General features: G+C 44.9%; 1 protein-coding gene across 2 annotated transcripts in view; it reads left to right on the top strand.

Moving 5' to 3' along the window:
- Positions 1–1,320: 1,320 nt before the first annotated feature.
- The window catches only part of SOGA1 (suppressor of glucose, autophagy associated 1), a 141,178-nt gene continuing 120,801 nt past the window's right edge, over positions 1,321–21,697 (top strand). The window contains exon 1 of one of the 2 annotated variants that reach the window (XM_056811849.1): positions 1,321–2,510. In XM_056811849.1, coding sequence (XP_056667827.1) covers positions 1,713–2,510 — 798 coding nt within the window. In that variant the 5' untranslated portion in view covers positions 1,321–1,712. The remainder of the gene's footprint in view (positions 2,511–21,697) is intronic. The other variant, XM_056811848.1, reaches the window with a different exon arrangement.

Here is a 21,697-nt window from a genome sequence, read left to right as displayed (position 1 = left end):
GAGGGGAAAACTAAGAAGGAAAGATAAATGTTGGCTAGAATAACAAATGAAAGCTTTATGGAGGAAGTGACTGATGCTGGGGAAGGGAGAGATTTACACATAAATGTCCCATTAAAACAGGCTTAAATAATGTTCTGGCAGGGGTCAAGTTATGCAAAGTAACAAAGTGAGATAGGAAAGGAAAGCAGGTAAGCAGAGCCAGGAATCCATAAGCTTTTGTCTAAAAACATTTTGACAGGAGCCCAGTGGGCATTCTTCATGATTGTCTGCTAAGTTATGGAAACTTCCTGAAGGGTAGCAGCAGGAGAAAGAGGAAGTTGCCCAGGACTGAGAGTCATGAGATATGGCTTCTAGCTCTGGTACTGTCAGTAACTCTGTGTGGTTTCCTCAAGCCACTCAGCCTTTGATTCTCATTCAATTTCTGAATCTGTAAAATGAGGAGGTTGGACAAAATCAGGATTTTTAAGGACCCTTTCCCCTCCCAACACTGGTTTTATGCTATGTGTTGGTATGTGCAATCAGTTTCCTCCCTTTTTCCAACTTCTTACAGAAGGGAAGAGAGGATACGTTAATACATCTGAAGGACCTCTACATGGTGACATGGAAGGAAAATTCCATTTCAGGCCAAAGCCCTTACTGTCTTTGTCAACTTGGACAAGTCATTTCCCTTTCTCTGGATCTGAATTTCTCCACCTATAAAATAGATTGGACTAGAAAACCGTTTATGTCCCTTCCAGGTTTAAAAAACAAAACAAAAAGAATCATATACCTCCATGTGCCCTGAAAAGTCCTGTGGTCAGAGCTGACTGAGCTCTTAGGAAATGTAATCCTAAACATCCATCTCTGTTAAAGGAATCAGAGATACTGTATGTGCCCGGCCCAGGCCGTCCCGGGACAGAGTACCGGTAGTTTGGTGGCGGGTGGAGGCGGATGGGGGTGGGGGTGGGGCAGGGATTGATAAACTGGGAGGAAAAGAACAGCGCGTGGGGAATGGTCATGCCCTGTATTGGCAGGAGTACAACACTTTATAGGGCGCAAGATACACATCTAGGACCTCAATTTCCCCCCCAGTCTCTTGCTCCGCAACCCGCAGCAGCTCTCCAAAGCCCCGGAAGCGGGGACTCTCGGTGCCAGGTGGACACAAGAGGCAGGTCAGACCAGGCCGTCCCAGGCCACGACATGCCACTCCAAGTGGAGAGTTTCCGAACGTAGCCTGGATGGAGAAGGGGTCGCTGTTGCTTCGAACATTCATGCTAGTCCCCCGGACCCGCGCCCGCCCCCCTCCGCCTATTGTTCGCGGACCCTGCGCGTCACCGAGCTAGCGGGGCGGAGAGACTTGACGGGGCTGCGCGGCGGCGAGGGAGGAGCGGGGGGCGGAGAGGACGAGGATGAGGAGAAGGGGGGCAGAGGAATAGGAGAAGGAGAAGGGGAGGATGAAGAGGTCCCTGCACGGCGTGGCCAAGAGACCCGCCTAGAACTGCAGCCGGAGCGCTGGAGCTGGAACCGGAGCCGCCCTAGGGCTCAACGCGAGCCTCAATCTCAGAGCGCAACTGGAGCTAAGATCTCTGAGCGCGGCGGGAGTCCCAATCTTCCTCGGGTGGGGAGGTAGACTAAGTAGCTTCAGCCCTCGGGGGCTGCCCCGGGTGGGGGGCGGGGATGAAAGAGGGTAGCCGCCGCCGCGCCCCGGCTCGGTGAGCAGGAGGCAAAGGAGGATGGAGGCAGCGGAGCCGGAGTCCGGCAGGGGCTCGCCGCCCCCTCCGCCCCCGCCGCCCCCACTGCCGCCACCTTCCCCTGCACTCCCGGAGAAGAAGAAGATCAACCGTGCCCCGTCTCCTGCCAGACCCAAGGACGTCCCCGGTTGGTCGCTAGCCAAGAGCCGGAGGAGCAGTGGCAGCAACCCGGGCTCTCCTGCCTCTCTGTCCGGGAAGGCGGGGACGGGCCAGCCCCGGCCCGAAAAGAAAGGCCGTAGCGGCCCACAGCCCGGGGCTCGGGGCTCGGGAAAAGGTGCGCCGGGCCGAGCCGGGGCCAAGGCAAAGGGGCGTCCCCGCGACGAGCCCCCAGGGCGGGCCTCGCAATCGCCGCTACTGCCACTGCCGCCGCCGCCGACGGCCCTTAGTCTCACGGACAGCAGCTCCGAGGTGTCTGACTGCACGTCCGAAGAGAACAAGCTACTGTCCTTGGAACTGGCTCTGAGCAGCGATACGGAGTCCGGCGGCGGCAGCGGCAGTGGCAGTGGCAGTGGGCGGGAGAGACCGGTTGGCACCGGAGCCGGGTCCGGGGTCCGCGTCCAGGGACACCCGGCGCCGCGCAGCCCGCAGCCGTCCCGGCTCGCCTCCCCTGGAGCCTCGCCTCTCCCGGACGAGCAGTCCGCAGCGTCGCTGGGCAGCAGTCGTTTGCCCCTCAGCACGTCGCTGGCCTTCTCTGATCTCACCGAAGAGCTGCTGGACTGCGGGCCCGACGGCTTAGTGCGAGAGCTGGAGGAGCTGCGTTCTGAGAACGACTACCTCAAGGTACTTGCGGGGGGGAGTTTGAGGGAGGGTGCAGGAGGAGGGGAGAGGTCATGGGGCCTGACCTGGCCAGCGTGATATTGAGTTTAGTTAAAGCCTTCCTGGGAATCCACTGTGAAATGTTGGTAACCCCAGTGAGAATGATCTGGATCCCATTGGAGGGTCCCAAAGTGGAGGTATTAAGGCCCCCAATATGGAGGGTTGGATCCTCACTGGAAACCCCTAATATGGGGGCATTGGGGCCTGACTGGGGGGCTCCAATGTGGAATGTTGGAGACTAGGATGGGGGTCGCTGGAACATGACCTGGGCTCACCGTTTGCTTGTAGGACCCTCCATGTTTAGCTTCTAAATGAATTACTTCTCTCTCTTAAACTCAGAAAGGGAGGGAGCCCTTAGAATTTGAATTTCTTATTAAGTACCAGCTGGCATCTGCAGCTTTGTCCAGCTTCGGGGTAGATGACACTGCTCCAGATATGATGGCAAGGGAGATGGATGCCTTCTCATGGATTCTGCCCTTTGGGGGATACTCCCGTTCTGAGGGTGAGGGATGCCTACTTCTGCATAATGCAAAGACATGGAAGATAGAGAAAGGGCTCAGGAGAGAGGCACCTCTGAGGCTCACCAATGGCCTTTGGAGGATTCTCAGGTTGCCCTATCTACTTGAGTAACTTCTGGGGTAAGGGTCACCTCAGCTGAGCTGAGTGATCCCAGAACTGCTTGTCCTTTTTACAACTGTTGGCAGAAAGGGCTCTCTAGTGGCTTTCCTTTTCGGGATGGGGTTGGCATGACAACAGTGGGTATTTCTCCTGTGTTTATGAAAGCTGGGCCCTGAGCCCTGTAGATGTGTATTGGAGGGAGGCGGGGAGGTGGAGGAGGCTTAGCTAAGGAACTCTAGCCCAAGAGTCACGACCTGTCCTATGATGGTGGCCAGGAACTGGACAGAGCAGGACAGGTTGGGAGGAAAGGGCCTGATCCTGATGCCTTCAGACCCAGGGATACTTTTTGCACAAGACTCCAGGATGGCAGGCCAATCCTGTCTTCAGGAGGTTTGGGCGTGTCCAGTTTTGAAAGCCTGACATTTTGGAACATCTCCCTAACTTCCGTTCAGTCTAACGGCTGCTGCAGGGCCTCAGAGAGAAGACAGATGCCTGAAAAGCCCAATTCCAAGGCAGGCGCTACCCAGGATCATAGAATCAGGACACTAGGGTTTTGTTTTTCACTTCATCATTGATTTGCTATGCAGAGTATCTTAGTGGCCGAAGAACTGGATTTGGAAGCAGTGGACCTAGGTCTGAATCCTGTCTCTGCTGTTAACATCTTGTGTGACCAGGAGCAAATTGAGTCTCTTTTTGCCTCAGTTTCCTCATCTGTAGAATGAAAGGACTACACAATCAGTGATCTCTGTGGCCTCTTCCAGCTCTTGACATTTCTACATTCCTAAGTCAATATCCCTCTTTGCTTTTACACTGACCAAAGAGACATATGAGAATAAGTCAGTTTAACTGATGATTCACATATTTCTCCCTTAAGTTTAAAAATGGATCTTTTATAAATTTTAACTTCTCTTCTAATACCAACTAGCATTTGAAGTGGTCTCAGCCACTTGGGTAGGTGGTGTCATCCCCCCAAATATTTCCTACCCCTCCCTCCACTTCTGATGGAGTGTCAAAAGGGGATGGACTAGACTCCCTATGGTATAAGAATTGATATGTTTATGTATGGTAAATAAACAAGTTAACTTCTTAAAATCATAGTGCTCATTCTAGGATAAAATCAGAATTTTAGTACTTCTGTGGATCTGTGATCTCATACACAGTGCACATGGGTGCTCCTTCCTTCCGTGCATGCCCTAACCCATCCGTGCCTTCTTGTACTTGGCTGTTTTTGTCCACATTCTCTCACAGGATCTACCCAGTGTATTCCTAGGCCTTCTTCTAGGTAATTTTACATTTTGTGGGCACCAGTGTGGCACTGGAATCTCTCACTCTCACTACATGTTTACCTTCCCTCCTAGGACAGGCATTGGTGTTTGACAGTCAGTTAAGTCCAGAAGTAAATAGAAGGAGGAGTAGGCTGGATTGCACTTGGGAAGCTGAGTGCTGCTTTCAACAATTTCCAGCTGTTCCCTAGCCCTGAAACTAATTTTTCCCCCATCATAAATGCTTTCCTTTGTGCTTATGAATCTTGGAATACCAAAATCTCCAAAAGAATCCAAGTTGCAGGTAATCTGCTGCCTACTTCCAGTGAGTTGAGTTGCAAGAAGTATATTGTTGAGGACATGGGTGATTGGAGAAAATCAATATCTGCCTGAAATTGCATTTGGAGATCAGCCATAGCCTGGGTAGATTGGGATGGAGTGGGGGAGGAAGGGTAATGTGTTATAGGAGCAACAGCTGCATACAGGCTTTTCTTGGCATTTGGCTCAGATTGAAGTGAATAAAATCAGCCTTCCAGAGCTGAAATGGACTCAGCATCTTTCTTTTTCTTTTTTTTTCCCCCAAACCTTACCTTCTGTCTTAGAAGCAATAGTAAGTATTAGTTCCAGGGCAGAAGAGCTCTAAGGGCTAAGCAATTGGGATTAAGTGACTTGCCCAGATTCACCCAAATAGGAAGTGTCTGAGGCCAGCTTTGAATTCAGGACCTCCTAACTCCAGGACTAGCTGTTTTATACATTAAGTAACCTACATGCCCTTATTTTTCCCAGTCTCTATAGCCTTGAAGTGTTGCCCCTGGAAAAAGATTCTTTGGTTTCCCTTGATGACTCAGGCAGGCATTTTATAATTCTTTATTATATAGTTTATAATGTCATTCAGTTGAAGCCTCCAAAAGGGGATTGACTTAGCTTTCATTGATATAAGACTTAAGATGTTCGCAACTTTCCTCAAAACAACCTTGTGAGGTACAGTTAGTATCATGCTTTGTACAGAGAAAGAAACTGAGGCTCTGAAAGATTAGTCAATTCATCTTCAGGCACAGATCAAACTAGTACCAGAGTCAGAACTTGTACCCAGGCCTTAAAATAGACTGTTTTTTCCATTATAAAACACTCTCTGGCTAATGATCTTATGACTTAGGTGGACCTGAAGAATCTTGGATAAGTTATCATATTGAAATAGGTGGCTCACTAAATTTGGAGCCACATGACTGAATCCTAGCTCCGCTGTTGTTACTGTCTTTGTGATTTAGGACAAACCCATGGCATTCTAAATCTCAGTTTCCCCATTTTACAGATGAGGAAGGGAGCAAAACAGTTTGGATTAGTTGATCTATGAGGTTCCTTGCAGCTCTCAATCTCTGATCTAGTCCAGTCTCCTCAAGGTCACAGTAAGTTAATTGGTGGATGTGGCCAGAATTCAGACCCATTTCTCCAGACAGCCATCCTGGGCCTCTTTCTGCTACATGATGACTATTCTCAGGAATAAGGTATATGAATGGAACCTGCCTGACCTGGATCATTTAATGCTGATAATTGAGGTTTTTTTTTTAAACCTTTACCTTTTGTCTTATAATTGATCCTAAGCACTGATTCCAAGGCATAAGAGCTATATGGAGCAGTCAAAACCTGGTAAGTGACTTGCCCAGGGTCACCCAGCTTAGTGAGTATCTGAGACCAAATTTGAACCCAGGGCCTTCTGTCTCCAGACTTTCTATTCACTGAGCCATTTAGCTGCCCCTGATAATTAAGTTTTGCAACAGCAACAACAATGAAATCATAACATCAAGCAATTCTAAATCAAGTCTTTTAATAAATGAGTTACCAACTGTGAGCTCCCTGAATTTACTAATATATTTCTGCAATGAATGACACAGGTTACTCAGGGACATTGGCTTTCTGGAAATGCTTTCTAGTGGGATGAATAATCCATATCCTTGGAGTTCAGGTCCATGATCTTGCTCCCAGGACCATATCCAGCTATATGGGATAATTAGTAGGAACTGGTATATATTTGCATGTAGTTTCTATATTTTTTGCATAGTTCCATGTAGAACTTGCAGGCTCTTTCCAGGCAATTTTCAAAGGTTCATGAACTTTGTAGGGAAGTTTCTTGATGTTTTCTGCTCCTCATGCCTTTTTACTCCATTATTATTCACCTATCTTTCTCCCAGGCCAACTGAGTGCTACAATGGAAAGATAGTTGGATTTGGAAATCAAGAGCTGCCTTTGAATCCCAGCACTTCTAGGACTTCAGTTTTCTTATCTGGAAAATGGGGAAGTTGGACAAGCCTCTGTGCTTGGAGGCAGGGAGAGTGGCTAGGGAAGTGGTTTTCTTTTCCTGCATGCTGCTAGGAAAAGGAGTCTGGGTCAGTGGCTTTTTTTTTTTTAAACCAGAGCTTTCTGTCTTAGTAACAACTTTAAAACAGAAGAGCAAGGGCTAAGAAAATGGGAGTTAAATGATTTGCCCAGGGTCAAACAGCCAGGAACTGCCTGAGGTTAGATTTGAATGCAGTATATCCTATCTCTAAGCCTGACACTCTCTCTACTGTGCTACCTATCTGTCCATCTGTCCTGTCCCCCCTCTCCCTCATTCTGAAGTCTTATTCATTCCCATGGCTTCAACTGCCACATTTATGCCATCTCTGCCTAAATAAATCTCTAATCTTAGAGCTTACCCACTAGTAGAGGAATGAGATTCAAACACAGGTAATTATAATGCAAAATATTACATTATATATGTAGTAAAGTGGTGTTAGCAAAATGCTGTGAGAGGGTATCTGAGAAAGCTTCCCAGAGGAAGTGGTATTTGAGTTGGGCTATAAAAGGTGGTTAGGATTTCAGCCAATGATGAAGCATAAGGATGGTATTCCAGAAAGCTCGAGATAGGTTTGGATAGGATTGAGGAACAGAGTAGCCCTGTTAGGGAAGAACATTGAGTGCAAAAGTAAACTATGAGATAGATTGGTGTTACATTGTAGAGGCCTTGAGTGACAAACTAAGATGTTTAAACTCTACTCAAGAGGCTAAAAGAAGTCACTGGGATTTTTGAGCATAAGAACCAGATCTCTATATAAGAAAGATTCCTTTTGTAGGATTTCTACAATGAATGACTTAGGTTACTCAGGGACATTGTCTTTCTGGAAATTTTAAAAAATATATATTTGTAAGATATATTAAGATTGGCTTAGAGGGACAGGGTGGTAGGAAGAACTGTTCTGGGGTTTTTGCAATGTACAGTTGAATTGTATTGTAATAAGGATCAGTATGTGAGTAGCATCAATGGGAATGGAGAAGAGGAAAAGTGACTACTTACAGATGCTGGAAAGCTTAGTCACCAAGACTTGGTGCTGATTGGATGTAGTGAGGAAGAAGTGAAGATAACAAACACCAAGGTTTCAAACATGGGAAACTGAACTTGTATACAAGACTGGTCCTTCTGCTGACCCAGTGAATACAGAAGGAGGAAGGAACCATTTTTAAAGAGAAAGATAATAAACTTGACCTTGGGTGAGTTAACATGGATATATCGTTTGGATTGGTAAATTTACTATTGGGGAATCATAGATCTAGGGCCAGAAGGGATTTCAGAGACCATCTAGTCTAACTCCCTTATTTTCCTGATTTGGAAACCTGAGGACCTGAAGGTGATTTCCCTGGGTTCTTCAGGAAATAAATGAGAGAGCCAGGATTCAAACTCAGACTGTGTGACTCTGTGACCCAAGGCTCTTTTCACCTTACCACACCAGGATTGACCCAGAGGTGGGTTTGAAGTTCAAAAGTCGTGTCAGGACTCAGATAAGGATTTGAGACTCACTGGTATAGATGTGGTAGTTGAATAGGAATGAATAAAGTCCCCAAGGGAGAGAATGTAGAAGGACAAGACAGGCCATTAGAGAACACCCATTACCTCAGACACCTTTTCCTAAAAGCATTCTGAGAAGAGGGTGAGTTTTGCAATAGCTTCCAAACCATTCTCCTTACCCCCCTGGCTTACTCAAGATACAGCAGTTCAGATCATGTCAAGCTGATTGCTCAAAGGGATCCCCACTGCATTTTTAATTTAACTCACATTTTTTCGGTGTTTTCAGTCATTCAGATCCTTTTAAAGTTTGGCTCCAGAAAGAACTTGGTCCTCCCAAGAGTTCCTAATTTTTTTTTGCATCACAGAATTTCACATTCCCCTTTGGTAGTCTGTTGAAACCTATGGCCCTCTTCCCAGAATGTTTGTAAAAGTATAAAATAAAACACATAGGATTACAAGGGAAACCAATTCTATTGAAATAGTTTTCAAGATATATGTATATATGTATACATATATCTTGAAAACTTTTTTATATCTTTTTAAACCCATACCTCTGTCTTAGAATCAATATTGTGTATCAGTTTTAAGGCAGAAGAGTGATGAAGGCTAGGCAATAGGAGGTTAAGTGACTTGCCCAAGGTCATATAGCTAGGAAGTATCTGAAGCCAGATTTAAATTCAGAAAGATAAGTCTTCTTGACTTCAGGCCCAGCACTCTATCCACTGTACCAGCTAGCTACCCTTTCCCCTTCTCTAGGACAACCCAATTCCCTTCAAGGTTTAGCTTAAGTTCTACCTCCTCCAGAAAACTTTTATGACCACTCCTGCCACAGTGGTCCTTTCCCTTATTCTGAACACCAACTTTTATTAGCAGTAGAATGGAGACATATTCATATATTTAAAACTCTTACTTTCTGTCTTAGTAACAGCTCTAAAATAGAAGATCAAGGGCTAGGCAAATGAGATTAAATGCCTTGCCCAGGAGATCACACAGCTAGGAAGGCTCTGAGTCCAGATCTGAACCCATGTCCTCCTGACTTCAGGCCTAATGCTTGATCTACGGTGCCACTTAGGTGCCTCTAGAATGGATATTTAGCTTCAAAGAGTCTTACCAGAGAGAGGAATGTGTCTTTAAGTATCTGAAGGACAGTTATGGGTAAAAGGGATTACACATGTTCTTCTTGGTCCCAGAGGACCAGGAGCAAAGAGGCAGATCTGACTCAGTAGAGGAGGTAGAATGGTTCAATAGAAAGTCTGCTAATTCTGGAATCAAAACCTTGGTCCAAATCTCACCTTTGATACCTTCTGTGTAATCTTGGACAAGAAACCTAACATTCCTCTGTTTATGCTTTCGTAAAAGAGAATTGGTTTATAAGGTCTTTCCCATTTCTAACTCTATGGACCTATAAAATTTTTATCATAACTAGTGTTTCTGCCCTTCTCTGCCAAATGATATAATAGGTTGCCTCAAGGGGTCATAGATTTCAAGAATGAGATCTTAACCTGGAGTCCATGAACCTCTAAAAGAAAGTATTTCTGATAACTGAGTTTCTCTATAATTGGTTTTCTTTGTAATTCTCTGTATTTTATTTTATGCCTTAAAAAAATATGCAATTTAAAAAGGAATCCACAACGAAAAAACTCTGGGACTGGCTATAAAAGAGACCTTAGAGTTCATTTATTCCAGACTCTCTCATTTATTGATTAAGGGCTATAAAACAATACATACCCTTTGATTAAGTAATACCACTACTAGATCTGTATCTAGGAGAAATTTAAAAGGGGGGGGACCTACTTGTACAAAAATATTTATAGTAGCTTTTTTTTGTGGTGGCAAAGAACTGGAAATTGAGGGGATGTCCCTCAATTGGGGAATGGTTGAACAAATTGTGGTATTGTTTGTGATGGAATACTACTGCCCTGTAAGGAATAATGAACAGGATGATTTCAGAAAGAGCTAGAAAGACCTTTATGAACTGATGGCAGAGTAAAATAAGCAGAACCAGGAGAACATTGTACTCAGTACCAACAGTATCGAGGAATGATCAACTGTGATAGACTTAGCTACTCTCATCAATATACAATGATCCAGGACAATTCCGAGGGACTTATGACAAACAATACTAACTAATCACCTTCAGAGAAAAAACTGTTGGAGTCAGAACACCAAAGAAAGTTGTTTATTTGGGTTTATGTTTGGGGGTTTGGGTTTTACAAGATTACTCACTTACAGAAATGAACAATATGGAAATAAGTTCTACATGATAATACATGTATAACCCAGATCCAATTGCCTTCCAGCACTGGGAGGGGGAAGGGAGGGAGGGAGATAAGTTTGATCACATAACTTAGGAAAACTTGTGTGGAAATTTGTTATCACATTCAATTGTAATAAATACATTTTTAAAATTTAAAAAAAAAAAGAAGGAACTTGCCCAAGGTGACACAGTAAACAGCAGAGCTCAGACTGGAACCAAGTCTTCTGATTCTCAATCTAGCTCTCTTCCATTTACACACCTCATTACTGGAGGTTTTCAAGCCTGAGGGATCTCATAGACAGGATTCCTGGTTCAGGTAGGGTTTGGATCAAGTGGTGTCTGAGGTTTCTTCCATTTCTGAGATTTTGTGAGCCCACCTGGATGGATGTGAAGAATGAACAGGAACTAGAAAACTAGAATGGAAACGATGGGGGAGAGGGCATTTCATCCCTTCCCCCGCTCCCCACCCCGTGTTTCCTTGACTATGCTTGAATCAAGGAACTTGAGTTGGAGGGCCCAAGTCTCTCCCAGAGTGTGGTCACTGAGGCAGATTCCTGCTTTCCCCCTTCCTTGCCAGCTTCTGGGAGCAGTGAAGGGAGGGTCAGAGTGATCTCACCGAGGTCAGCCCTTGCTCACAGCTGCCAGAGAAAACCCCCAGCCGCCTCTCTGGCTTTGATTCCCTCTGGAAAAAAAATAAAAACAAAACCTCCCCCACCCTCCTCTTGGGCCTCGCTGCCAGTTGCTTTCAGAGAGAGCACCATTGTTAGGGCTGGAGCCTGTGTCTTTAAGAGCCCCAAAGCAGTGCTGTGTCTTCACGTAGAGGGAGGAGGGGGAGCCCACCGCGGGGGCAGCCCGCGATCAGGCAAGATGGAAATCGGGATCCGGGATCTGGCTGCAGCTGAATTGAGCGAGGAAGATGAACAAAGCCGGAGGGCTTCTCTTCTGCCTCTTCACCTCGGGGTCTCCTCCCCTCTCCTCCGGCCCCTATGCTCGACCCCCGCGGCACAAAGATCCGAGGGTCACATAAATTTTAACAGATAGAAGGCAGCACCGCCGCCGCAGCACCCCTCTGCTCCAAAAGATTCCCCCTCCTCCCGATCCCCAATCCAGGCCCTCCACACAGGTGTGGGTGAGCACATGCATCCCCGCCAGAGGCTTTTACTTAGGGACACACGGACACAGGATGCATACAGGCACGTCTGTGCCCCGCAGACTGTAAGTGCTCCGAGACAAACACCATAAGGATACAGGCACACCCAGGTCTCGGAGACACCCACCGCACATGCCGGGGGATACCTCAGAGACCCCACCCCCACCCTAGGCAAAGCTAGGCATATCTTGGGCAAGATGCATACGCAGACTCGGGCTGTAGGATAGATAACCCCGAGGACATCGAGAAAGGGTTAGATGAGTACTCCGGAAAGGCAGGGAGGGATCCCTGGGCTGAGCCGACCAGCCCTGGGTCCTTGGGCCAGTCATTTTCTCTTCTGAGCATCAGTTTCCTTAACCGCCTGCCATAGGGAGTTGTGGTGTGGAAAATACATTTATGAGCCTTCCATCGACACAGCAGCATAAGAGAGGTACACACACATATGAAGCCCCGTGCATGATACACAAACATACAAACATTCGTGGATAAATACATGCAGAGAGAAAGGAAAGACTCGGTGGAACACGAGGAGAAGGGCACAGGAAGTCGCTGTGTCTCTGGGTCTAATATCAACAAACCCCTCCTGTTTTCACTCTTCCTTCCTTGTGGCTGGTGGGAAAGGGTAGTAGTTTCTCTGGTGGATTGAAGCTCAGGGTTCATGTGTCTGGGAGGCCACTGGGGCAGCTGGGAGGGAGGGAGAGAAAGGGAGGAGACACCTCATTCCCTGGGGGTAAGAGCCTGTATTTCCTTACTCTAGGGGCTGACCAGGCTTGTGGCCAGCTACCTCAGGATAGGGCCTAATTTGCCAAAAATGGAGCAGAACTGAACTGCCCTGCCCACACTTTAAACACAACCTCTGCCCAGTAGTTCCCTTCTAATCTTCCTAGCTTTTCCTGTTGAGCCCTGTAATCTTGCTTGCCAGATTTTTTTCTGGGCCAGATAAAGCCACTGCCCCCACCCCACCCCACCCCCCTCAGTAAGGGGAAAGAAGGGGTGTTTGGGTTGTGGGGATTTAAGCTGGTGCTATAAACTGAGTTAAGGATTAGAATTTGGGGGAAGGACTATTAGCCTTGTTTTCCTAGTCTTGATCTTGACAATCTGCCTCAGGGATGATCCTTCTTGCTTAGGTTTTTAGTTGCCTGCTTTGAATTGAGGGCTGATCCCAAACAAGACCTTAGGACCTTAGATCACGGTATATTGGGGCTGTAAGGGACCCTGGATACTATCTAGTCCACCCCCTTCATTTTGCTGAAGCAAGCAATGAAGTCTACAGCTGATTAGGGATTTGCCCAAATTCTGTTAAGGGATTTAAATGCTCAAATCAGGACTGAAATCCAATACTTTATTTTTTCTTTTAAAAAAACAAACAAATAAAACCAAACTCTTACTTTTTGTCTTACACTCTAAATCAGGGGTCCCCAAACTACAGCCTGCGGGCCACATGCAGCCCCCTGAGGCCATGTATCCTGCCCCCACCACACTTCCAGAAGGGGCACCTCTTTCATTGCTTGATCAGTGAGAGGAGCAGTGTATGTGGCAGAGCCACAAAGCTCATCATCGCCCACATATAGTACTACTTCCGGTGACATAATCCTTTGTGTGGCACCTTGTTCTGAGAGTAACTGAACAAGAACGAGGCGCTGTGCAAAGGATTATGTGGCTGCACAATGGAAGAGCTGGTGATCTGGGGGAGGGGATTCTGCACTGTGTATACTGCTGTCTGGTATAGTGGAGGCAGTGATGGGCCTGTGCAAGGTGTAACAGGCCCATCACAGCCAGCGCTGCAGCCTCTGCTATCCCAGACAGGGGAATACAGGTTTGTTTTATAGTCCGACCCTCCAACCATCTGAAGGACAGTGAACTGGCCCCCTGTGTAAAAAGTTTGGGGACCCCTGGTCTAAATGTTCCAAGACCAAAGAGGTAGAGCTAGGCTATTGAGATTAAGTGACCTTATCCAAAGTCACAGAGCTAGGAAGTGTTTGAGGTCTAATTTGAACCCAAGACTTCTCTAGGTCAGGCACTCTATCTACTAAGCCACCTAGCTGCCCCTGAACCCAACTCTTGACTTTCAGCCCAACTGCAACTGAAAATTTCAGAATTGTATTTTCACCCCCAAATTCACAGTGTAAATATCTATTGCTTTTGTTGTCATCAATTGTTTTCAGTGGGTTCCACTCTTTGTGATCCCATTTGGGGTTTTCTTGGCAAAGATCCTGGAGTGGTTTACCATTTCCTTCTCCAGAGGAGTAAATTAAGACAAATGGCCAAGTTAAGTGACTTGCCCAGAGTCTGGCAGCTAGTAAGTGTCTGAGGCCAGATTTGAACTCAGGAAGATGTTTTCCTGACTTCAAGCCAAGCACTCTACCCATTGTATAACTTAGTTGCCCTAAATGACTTGCCTGGGGTCACACAGCTAAGTGAGCATATATTGATAAGTGATAGAATGAGAAGGAAATAATATCATTGTCTTTATCTAGGGAGAGGAGCCCAGGGTTTTGGGGGTGGTTCGGACTGAATGAAATTCTAGACAGCTCCAGATATTTGGAACGATGGCAGTATAGTTTAGCAGAAAGAGCAAAGGCTCACAAAATAATAGGATCTTAGAATTGCCCAGTCAGAAGGACTCAAGAAAGCTCTAGGTCAACCTAGTCCTGAGTGGGAATCGACTCTACAACATCTCCCATAAAGGTCACCTTTGCTTTTGCCTTCAAGTGAAGGGGCATCCATCTATCATATGAAGCACCCATTCCATTTTTAGATAGCTTTGTTTATTTTATTGTATTGATATATTTTGTTTTTCCTTCATCTTTATTGATGAATATAGCCCTTCTCTGTCCCCTCTACTGCAAACCATCCCTAGAATAAGCAAAGAATAAGGGAGAAAGAGGGGAAAAAAGCTAACCAGATTCGTCAAATCTTTCTGTGTAGAGATGTTTCACAGCCATAGTCCCCTACCTACACAAGGAAAGCCAGGAGGTGTATTTTCTGATCTCATCTCTGCAGTCAGGTGGATTACACAGGATTCTGCGTTGGTTTTTTCTTTCTCTTTACATTGTAATGAGATACTGTATTTTTGGTTCTGATTGCTTCATTGGGCATTAGTTCATAGATGCCTTACTGTGCTTAATTTGTTATTTAGTCATGGCAGGTGTGTTTGACTCTTTGTGACCCCATTTGGGGCTTTCTTGGCAAAGATACTGGAGTAGTTTGCCATTTCCTTCTCCAGATCATTTTATAGATGAGGAAATTGAGGCATAGAGGGTGAAATGACTTGCCTAGGTTCACATAGCTAGGAAGGGTCTGAGACCAGATTTGAACTCAGGGGGAAGAATCTTTCTGACTTCAGCCCCTGTGCTCTATCTACTGTGCCAACCTTACCTGCCCATCTGTTTCTTACTACTCCATTATATTCATATAATAAAATTTATTTTAGTTAGTCTCCAGCAGTCACTGAGGATTTACTTAGTTGTTAGCTTCTTGCTACCACAAAAAAGCAATGCTACTTTGAATATTTTAATGTATATGTGACCTTTCTTTTTCTCAATCAATAAACATTTAGTAAGTGTCTACCATGTGCTAGGTAGGTAGTATGCTAAAATTTATGGATACAAAAAGAGGCAGAAGATAGTCCCTCCTCTCAGAAGGTTTATAATCTAATCACTGACCTTGCTCTCTTGCCCAATAGCAGGACTTGTTCCTTTTTTTTTTCAGTTCTAATTGTTAGTGAGTTTTTCCATAATATTCTGAAATTTGACTGCCTATGGCTTTTCCCTCACCACCCTGACCATCAGAATATCTGGGTTCAAAAGATTCAATCTCAACTTTCAATTCAGTAGCCATTTATTCGCTCATATGTAACGCACAGGACCTACACTTAGTGCTGGGCATAAAAAGATGAAAGATCAACACAGTTTGCCCTTAAAAAAACATAATTTTGTAAAGGGGATAAGACATATACATCAATAACTGTGATGTAAGTCAGAATGTAATAATTGTGCCAGGAAAAAGTCAAGAGAGGCATGGGAAATCTGGAGGGAGAGAAAACATTTCTAGGGTTGAGGATGGCATTCTAGAAGAGCTGACACATGGTAGGGGTCTTGAAAGGGGACTTTAAAAGGTTGAAATGTGTTGGAGGAGTCCATTCTAGACACTGGGGGTGGAGTGGGGAAGAAAGCATGTGCAGATACATAGAGGTGGGAGAGAGTGTAATTTGGCTGAAATAATAATGTGTATGAAGGAGAATCATTTGAAAACTGGAAAGGTAGATTGCAGCAAGATGGTAGGGGGCCTTGAATGACACATGAAGAGTTTATGTGCCTATGGACAAATCATCTCCCCTCTCATTTTCCTTTCTCTAAAAGGAAGGGGATTGAAATACTCATAAATGTCATTTGAATTAGCTTTGTCATTGTTTCAAGTGAATTTCATAACAAATTGTTATTTAAAAAAGACAACAGGAGGTGGTTGGACTCCATCATTTTCTAGATCCTTGTTAGTTGTCACATTCCATGATGAGATCTTGGTGAACCTCTGGGCAAGTCAGTTAACTTTTATGTGATACTGTTTTTGAAGCTGTGATACTAATTTGCCCAAATTATACCTCAGGCATGGGAGGATTCTTTGGTATGGTCAGGGTGGTACCCAAGAGGCCTCGGAGCTCTGGCAAGCTGTGCTGCTTTTGAGCATGACAGAGGGAGCAGGAAGGCCACTAATAAGGGAGAACCAATTTGGGGGACATCAGCAATAACAATGGGAATAACAACGACAACAATGATAATGTTTCTCCACCTCTTTAAGGCTTATGACTCCCTTTCTCCATAGTATATACCCCTGTGGTATATAAGTAATCTGCTCTATTATACCCATTTTAGAGGGCTCAGAGAAGGGAATTTAGAATAATGCTACTAGAAAGCCTGGAGCCGGGCAACTTTGATCTTCAGTGTCCAAGACCAGTGTTCTTTCCGTTACACCAGGCTGCTTCTTGGCAGGGAAAAAAGGCATTGAATTAGGTGCCAGATCGGGGTGAGACAATGGAGTGCCTTCTCAAGCCAGGAACTCAGGAGGGCTTTAGCCAGAAGCATCCATTTGACTGATGTCGTGGGAGTTGCAGAAGGCTCAGTACATTTGTTTCTTATAATTATCTCCTTAGCTAAATCGCCTTCTCCTCCCTGAGGAATTGGAAAGGGGCCCAGGCTCCATCCTGTTGTCCCACAGAGCCCCCTCTATGATCAGTGGCTGCTCAGATGGGACAGATGGACCAGCAGCGATTGCCCATAGGACACCTTGCCAACCTCTCTGGGAGAAAGAGAATGAGGCTGGGATGCAGCGCCCAAGTTAGCCAGTTCTTGCCATCAAGAACTCCTGCCCCTCCTAACAAGTTAGGGGAAGGTGTTGTGTAAAGCTGAAATTAGCCTGGGCTCTGAGACTGAGGGCATCAGTGCTCTTCCCAAGCCTCACCAAGAGAACTAGCTGGGTTTGGGTGTGGGATTGACACCCCATGCTGCTGATGCAACATTAGTTTTCTTCCCAGGGCAGCTGGCTCCAGGGCTAGGCAACTGGTCCAGACTCCAAAAAGGAAAGGATCGTTGTACATTATGTGACTATTATTAATCTTGACGGTTTTCTCATTAGCATTCCCAGAGGAAATCAGTTCATTTCTGATTAGGTTTGGTAAATTGCAGCTTAATTCTCTCTTCTGTGGGGGAGGTGCAGAGATACTAGAAAGCAGCTTACTCTGTTGGTGATTCCAGGGGCAAGATTGTCTTGTTTCTCCCAGCCAGTCTAGTCCCTATCAGTTTCATCAGAGAATGTCAAGGCCATGAGGAACCTTAGAACACAGGGTGTCGGAACTGGAAGGGGTTTCAGAATATAGAATGTCAGAGCTAGGAATCTTAGAATAGAGAATGTTAGAGGGGACAAGGGCTGTGGCACACACAATATCAGAGTTGGAAGTGGTCTTAGTACATGGAATTTCAGCTGACAGGAGCCTTAGAACATAGGATATCAGAGCTGGAAAGGATCTTAGCACACAGAATGTCAAGAGCTGGAAGGGTTCTTAGAACATAGAATGTCAGGGCCAGCAGGAGTCTTAGAATAGAGAAGATGTCATTTGCCCAAGGGACTAGACAGTAAGTGGCAGAGCCAGGACTTGATCTTGGCCAGATCTTTTGATACCAAGATCAATTCTCCTTCTACTCCATCACACTGGTGATAGATCAGCAGCAGCAGCAGTATTTTTGTGCAGTTTCCAGAAAAATGGTAGAAGAAAGAATTGGAGGGGGCATGCCTTTCTCCCCCCACAACCTCCACACCCCCACTCCGGCTAAGCTGCTGTAAGGCTCCACAGACAGGTGTGAAGGACATGCTGATCCTGCCTCCTTGTTCTTTTCTTCCCTGAATAGCCAAACTTTGACTGTATGTAGGAGGAACTGTCTGCCAGTGATGATTATGGCTATCTTTTATGTATTTGGTACCCTAAAGGGTTGATGTCTCTGTTGACCTCTCCTCTTTCAGAACCTTCCTGGCTTTATCATTTTGGGGAAAAAGCTCCCCAAATGGAAGAATCACGAAAATACCTCATATTTGTATAAAACTTAAGGCCCCATAATAAGTATTGTAATCCTCCGGACAATCTTATGAAAGATATAATAAAAATATTGTCGCCCCTCATTCTGGAGGTAAAGAAAGCTGAGATTCACAGAGATAGAATGTCTTGCTCATGATCACAGTATATGAATGCTGGAGTTGGGACTCAGCCTTAGGTCTTCTATCTCTAAGCGCTTATGTCCATCCTTGTGAGGCAAGTGATATAGGAAATCCCCCAAATTTTAGTGTTGGAATTCCTTCTATAGATTCCTCAACAAATACTCAGATCTAAGTCAACAAGTAATGGGAGCTCCCTCCTTCATGAACCAGTCTACTCCTCTTTGGGACAGATGGGCTGCTAGGTGACTCAGTGGATAGAGTGCTGTACTTGGAGTCAAGACCTGAGTTCAAATGTGACCACTTACTAGTGATCCTGGACAAGTCATTTAACCTGTTTGCCTAAACCACTGGAGAAGGATAAGGCAAACCACTTCAGTGTCTTCTCTTTTTCAACGTTTAGCTTCCATCATTTGTCATAGAATCAATGCTGTTTATTGGTACCAAGGCAGAAGAGTGGTAAGGGCTAGTCAATGGAGGTAGGAACACACAGCTAGGAAGTGTCTGTGGTCACATTTGAACTGAGGACTTCCTGTCTCTAGGCCTGGCTCTCAATTCACCATGCCACCTAGTTACCCCTTGAATGTCTTTTCCAAGAAAACCCTGTGGACAGTATTGGTGTGCTCTGATCTGTAGGGTCACTCTTCAGTTCCTTTCTGCCATAGGGCATAGTCCCTAATGCTATCACCATCTTCATCTCTGCCCTCACCCCTCAACTTGTTAACATCCTTCTTTAAAAAAATGATAGCGTGCCTTAAAACTGAATGCATGATTCATGTGGTCTGAGTCTGGGAGGGGAGGGCAGATGGATTAGCATTTCTCTCATTCTGGACAATGTTCCAAGCAATGTAGCATATGATTACATTAGCTTTTTTGGCTGCCATGTTATCTGGTTGACTCTTGGAGAGTTTCTTATCTTCTAAAACCTTCAGGTCTCTGTCACAGTACCCTTGTTTAGACCTGTCTCTGCATTTTTGTACTCTTGTAGTTGGTTATTTGAACACAAATGTAGAACTTTACATTTAATTTAGTCAACTTGTGTTTACTAAGTACCTACTATGTACCAAGAAAGGCAAACTACCGGTAAACCCTGTTCTTGAGGAGTTTACAGTCTAACAGGAGAGAAAACATTCAGACAGTGGCATACATATAAGGCATTGTCAGGATGAAAAATTGGGGGTAGTTTCAGAGGGAAAACACTACGATGAAAGAGGAAGAGAAAAAACATTGATTAAGCACCGACTATGTGCTAAGTGCCTTATAAATACAATCTCATTTGATTCTCAAAATAACTTGTTATCCCCATCTTATTGTTGAAGAAACTGAGGTTCAATGACTTGCCTAGGGCTTCAGCTAGTAGATTTCTGTGGTCAGATTTGAACTCAGGTCCTCTTGCCTGTCATGCTATCCCTTATGCCACATAGCTACCTGGGAAAGGTTTATTGCAGAAGGTGGGACTTGAGCCAAATCTTAGGAGAAAGCCAGGGAAACTACAAGGTAGAAAGAGAGGAAACATTTGGGGAGACAGCCTTGAGAATGCTCAGAGTTGGGACATAGAGGTTCAAACAGGTGTGAAGAACAGCAAGTGGACCAGTGGGATGGGATCAGAGAGTATGTGGTAGAGTGTAAGGTGTCCAGAGACTGGAAGGGGACAGGAGGGAGGTCATGAAGGATCTTGAAAGCCAAACAGAGGATTTTTTTATATTTGCTTCTACAGTTTATAAAGAACCATTGGGGTTTATTGAATAGGGGAATGACATGATCAGACTTGCATTTTATAGGGATTTTATAGGAAGACTGATTTGACAGCTGAGAAGAAGATGGACTGGAGTGGAGAGAATCGAGGCAGGCAGACCCACCAGGCAGGCTTTTGCAAGAGTCCAAGAGTGAACTGATGGATGGCCTGCAATAGCATGGTGGCAGTGTCAGATGAGAGAAGGGGATATATTGGGTCGCTGTTACAAAGGTGAAATCAACAGCAGATAGGATATGGGGGGGGGGTGAAAGGGAGGGAGGAGTGGAGGGCCAGCACCTACCATCTTGGTCGAGTTAGAGGGTGGTGCCCTTGACCCATTTAACCCTTTTCATTTCATTTATGACACTTGGCTCATTGTCCTAGCCTGTTGAGGTCTTTTTGAATCTTGAATCTATTTTCTAGGGGTTTGCTTTCCCACCTATTTCATGTTTTAGAGGCCAATTTGATAGGAATTCTCTTATCCAACTCCCTCATTTAAATATAGGGATTCAGACCAGGAGAGGATGCACAGGAAGTAGAGCCTAGATGGACCCCAAGCTGTCTAACTCCAAATCTATTGCTCTTTTTCATTTCATCGCACTTGTTTCCACTGGAAACTTAATAAATGGTCCATGTTTTTATTTTATTTTAATTTTTGAAAATTTTATTTAATTAGTCAATTTAGAACATTATTCCTTGGTTATAAGAATCATGTTCTTTCCCTCCCTCCCCCTCCCCTCCTCCCACCCTTCCCATAGCTGAAGTGTAATTCCACTGGATATTACATGTGTCCTTAATCAGAACCTATTTCCATGTTGTTGGTTTTTGCACTAGGATGTTCATTTAGAGTCTATATCCCCAATCAAGTCTCCTTTCATAAATGGTCCATATTTTTAATCAAGTAGATAAGAGAAATTTCCTAGAGGAGGTGGAATAGGATCTGGATAGGCAGAAGGACTGAAGGCTTGAAAGCTTTGGGATGGGTCTGGGATTCAGAGATAATTTGATCACCATAGTAGAGAGGGGAGGGTCTTGTACCTAAAAGAGAAAAGGAGCTGTGGCTCAGTGGATAGAGAGCCAGACCTAGAGATGGGAGGTCCAAATGTGGCCTCAGACACTTTCTAGATGTGTGACCCAGGGCAAGCCACTTAACTCCCATTGCCTAACCATTTACTGCACTTTTACCTTGCAACCAATGCTTAGTATTTATTCTAAGATAGAAGGTAAGGATTTTAAAAAGAAAGAAATGATGAGCAGATTAACTTCAAAACAAAAACAAAAAACAAAAAAATGAAAGACTTACATGAAATTATGAAAAAGCAAAATGAATAGAACAAAGAGAACAATATATACAGCTATAGAAATAATGTATGAAGAATAACCTGTGAATATTTACCTCCAGAGAATGAACTAACTGATAAATATGGAAGATGTAGTTTTTATATGCATTTTTTTGGGTCAAATAATGCTTTCTGTAGTGTGGGGAAGGGAGGAGGGCAGGGAGATACTTGGGAATTTTAATGTAATCAACAAACACATTAATTAATTTTTTAAAAAGAAAGGGAAGAAAGGTTGGAAGTAGTGGAAAACCCTTCCAAAAATGCTGA

This window comes from Monodelphis domestica, chromosome 1 (genome assembly GCF_027887165.1).
Source record: "Monodelphis domestica isolate mMonDom1 chromosome 1, mMonDom1.pri, whole genome shotgun sequence".
NCBI classification, from domain to species: Eukaryota; Metazoa; Chordata; class Mammalia; order Didelphimorphia; family Didelphidae; genus Monodelphis; species Monodelphis domestica.
The sequence above is the reverse complement of the archived record's forward strand: the minus strand, read 5'-3'. Positions and strand labels throughout refer to the sequence as shown.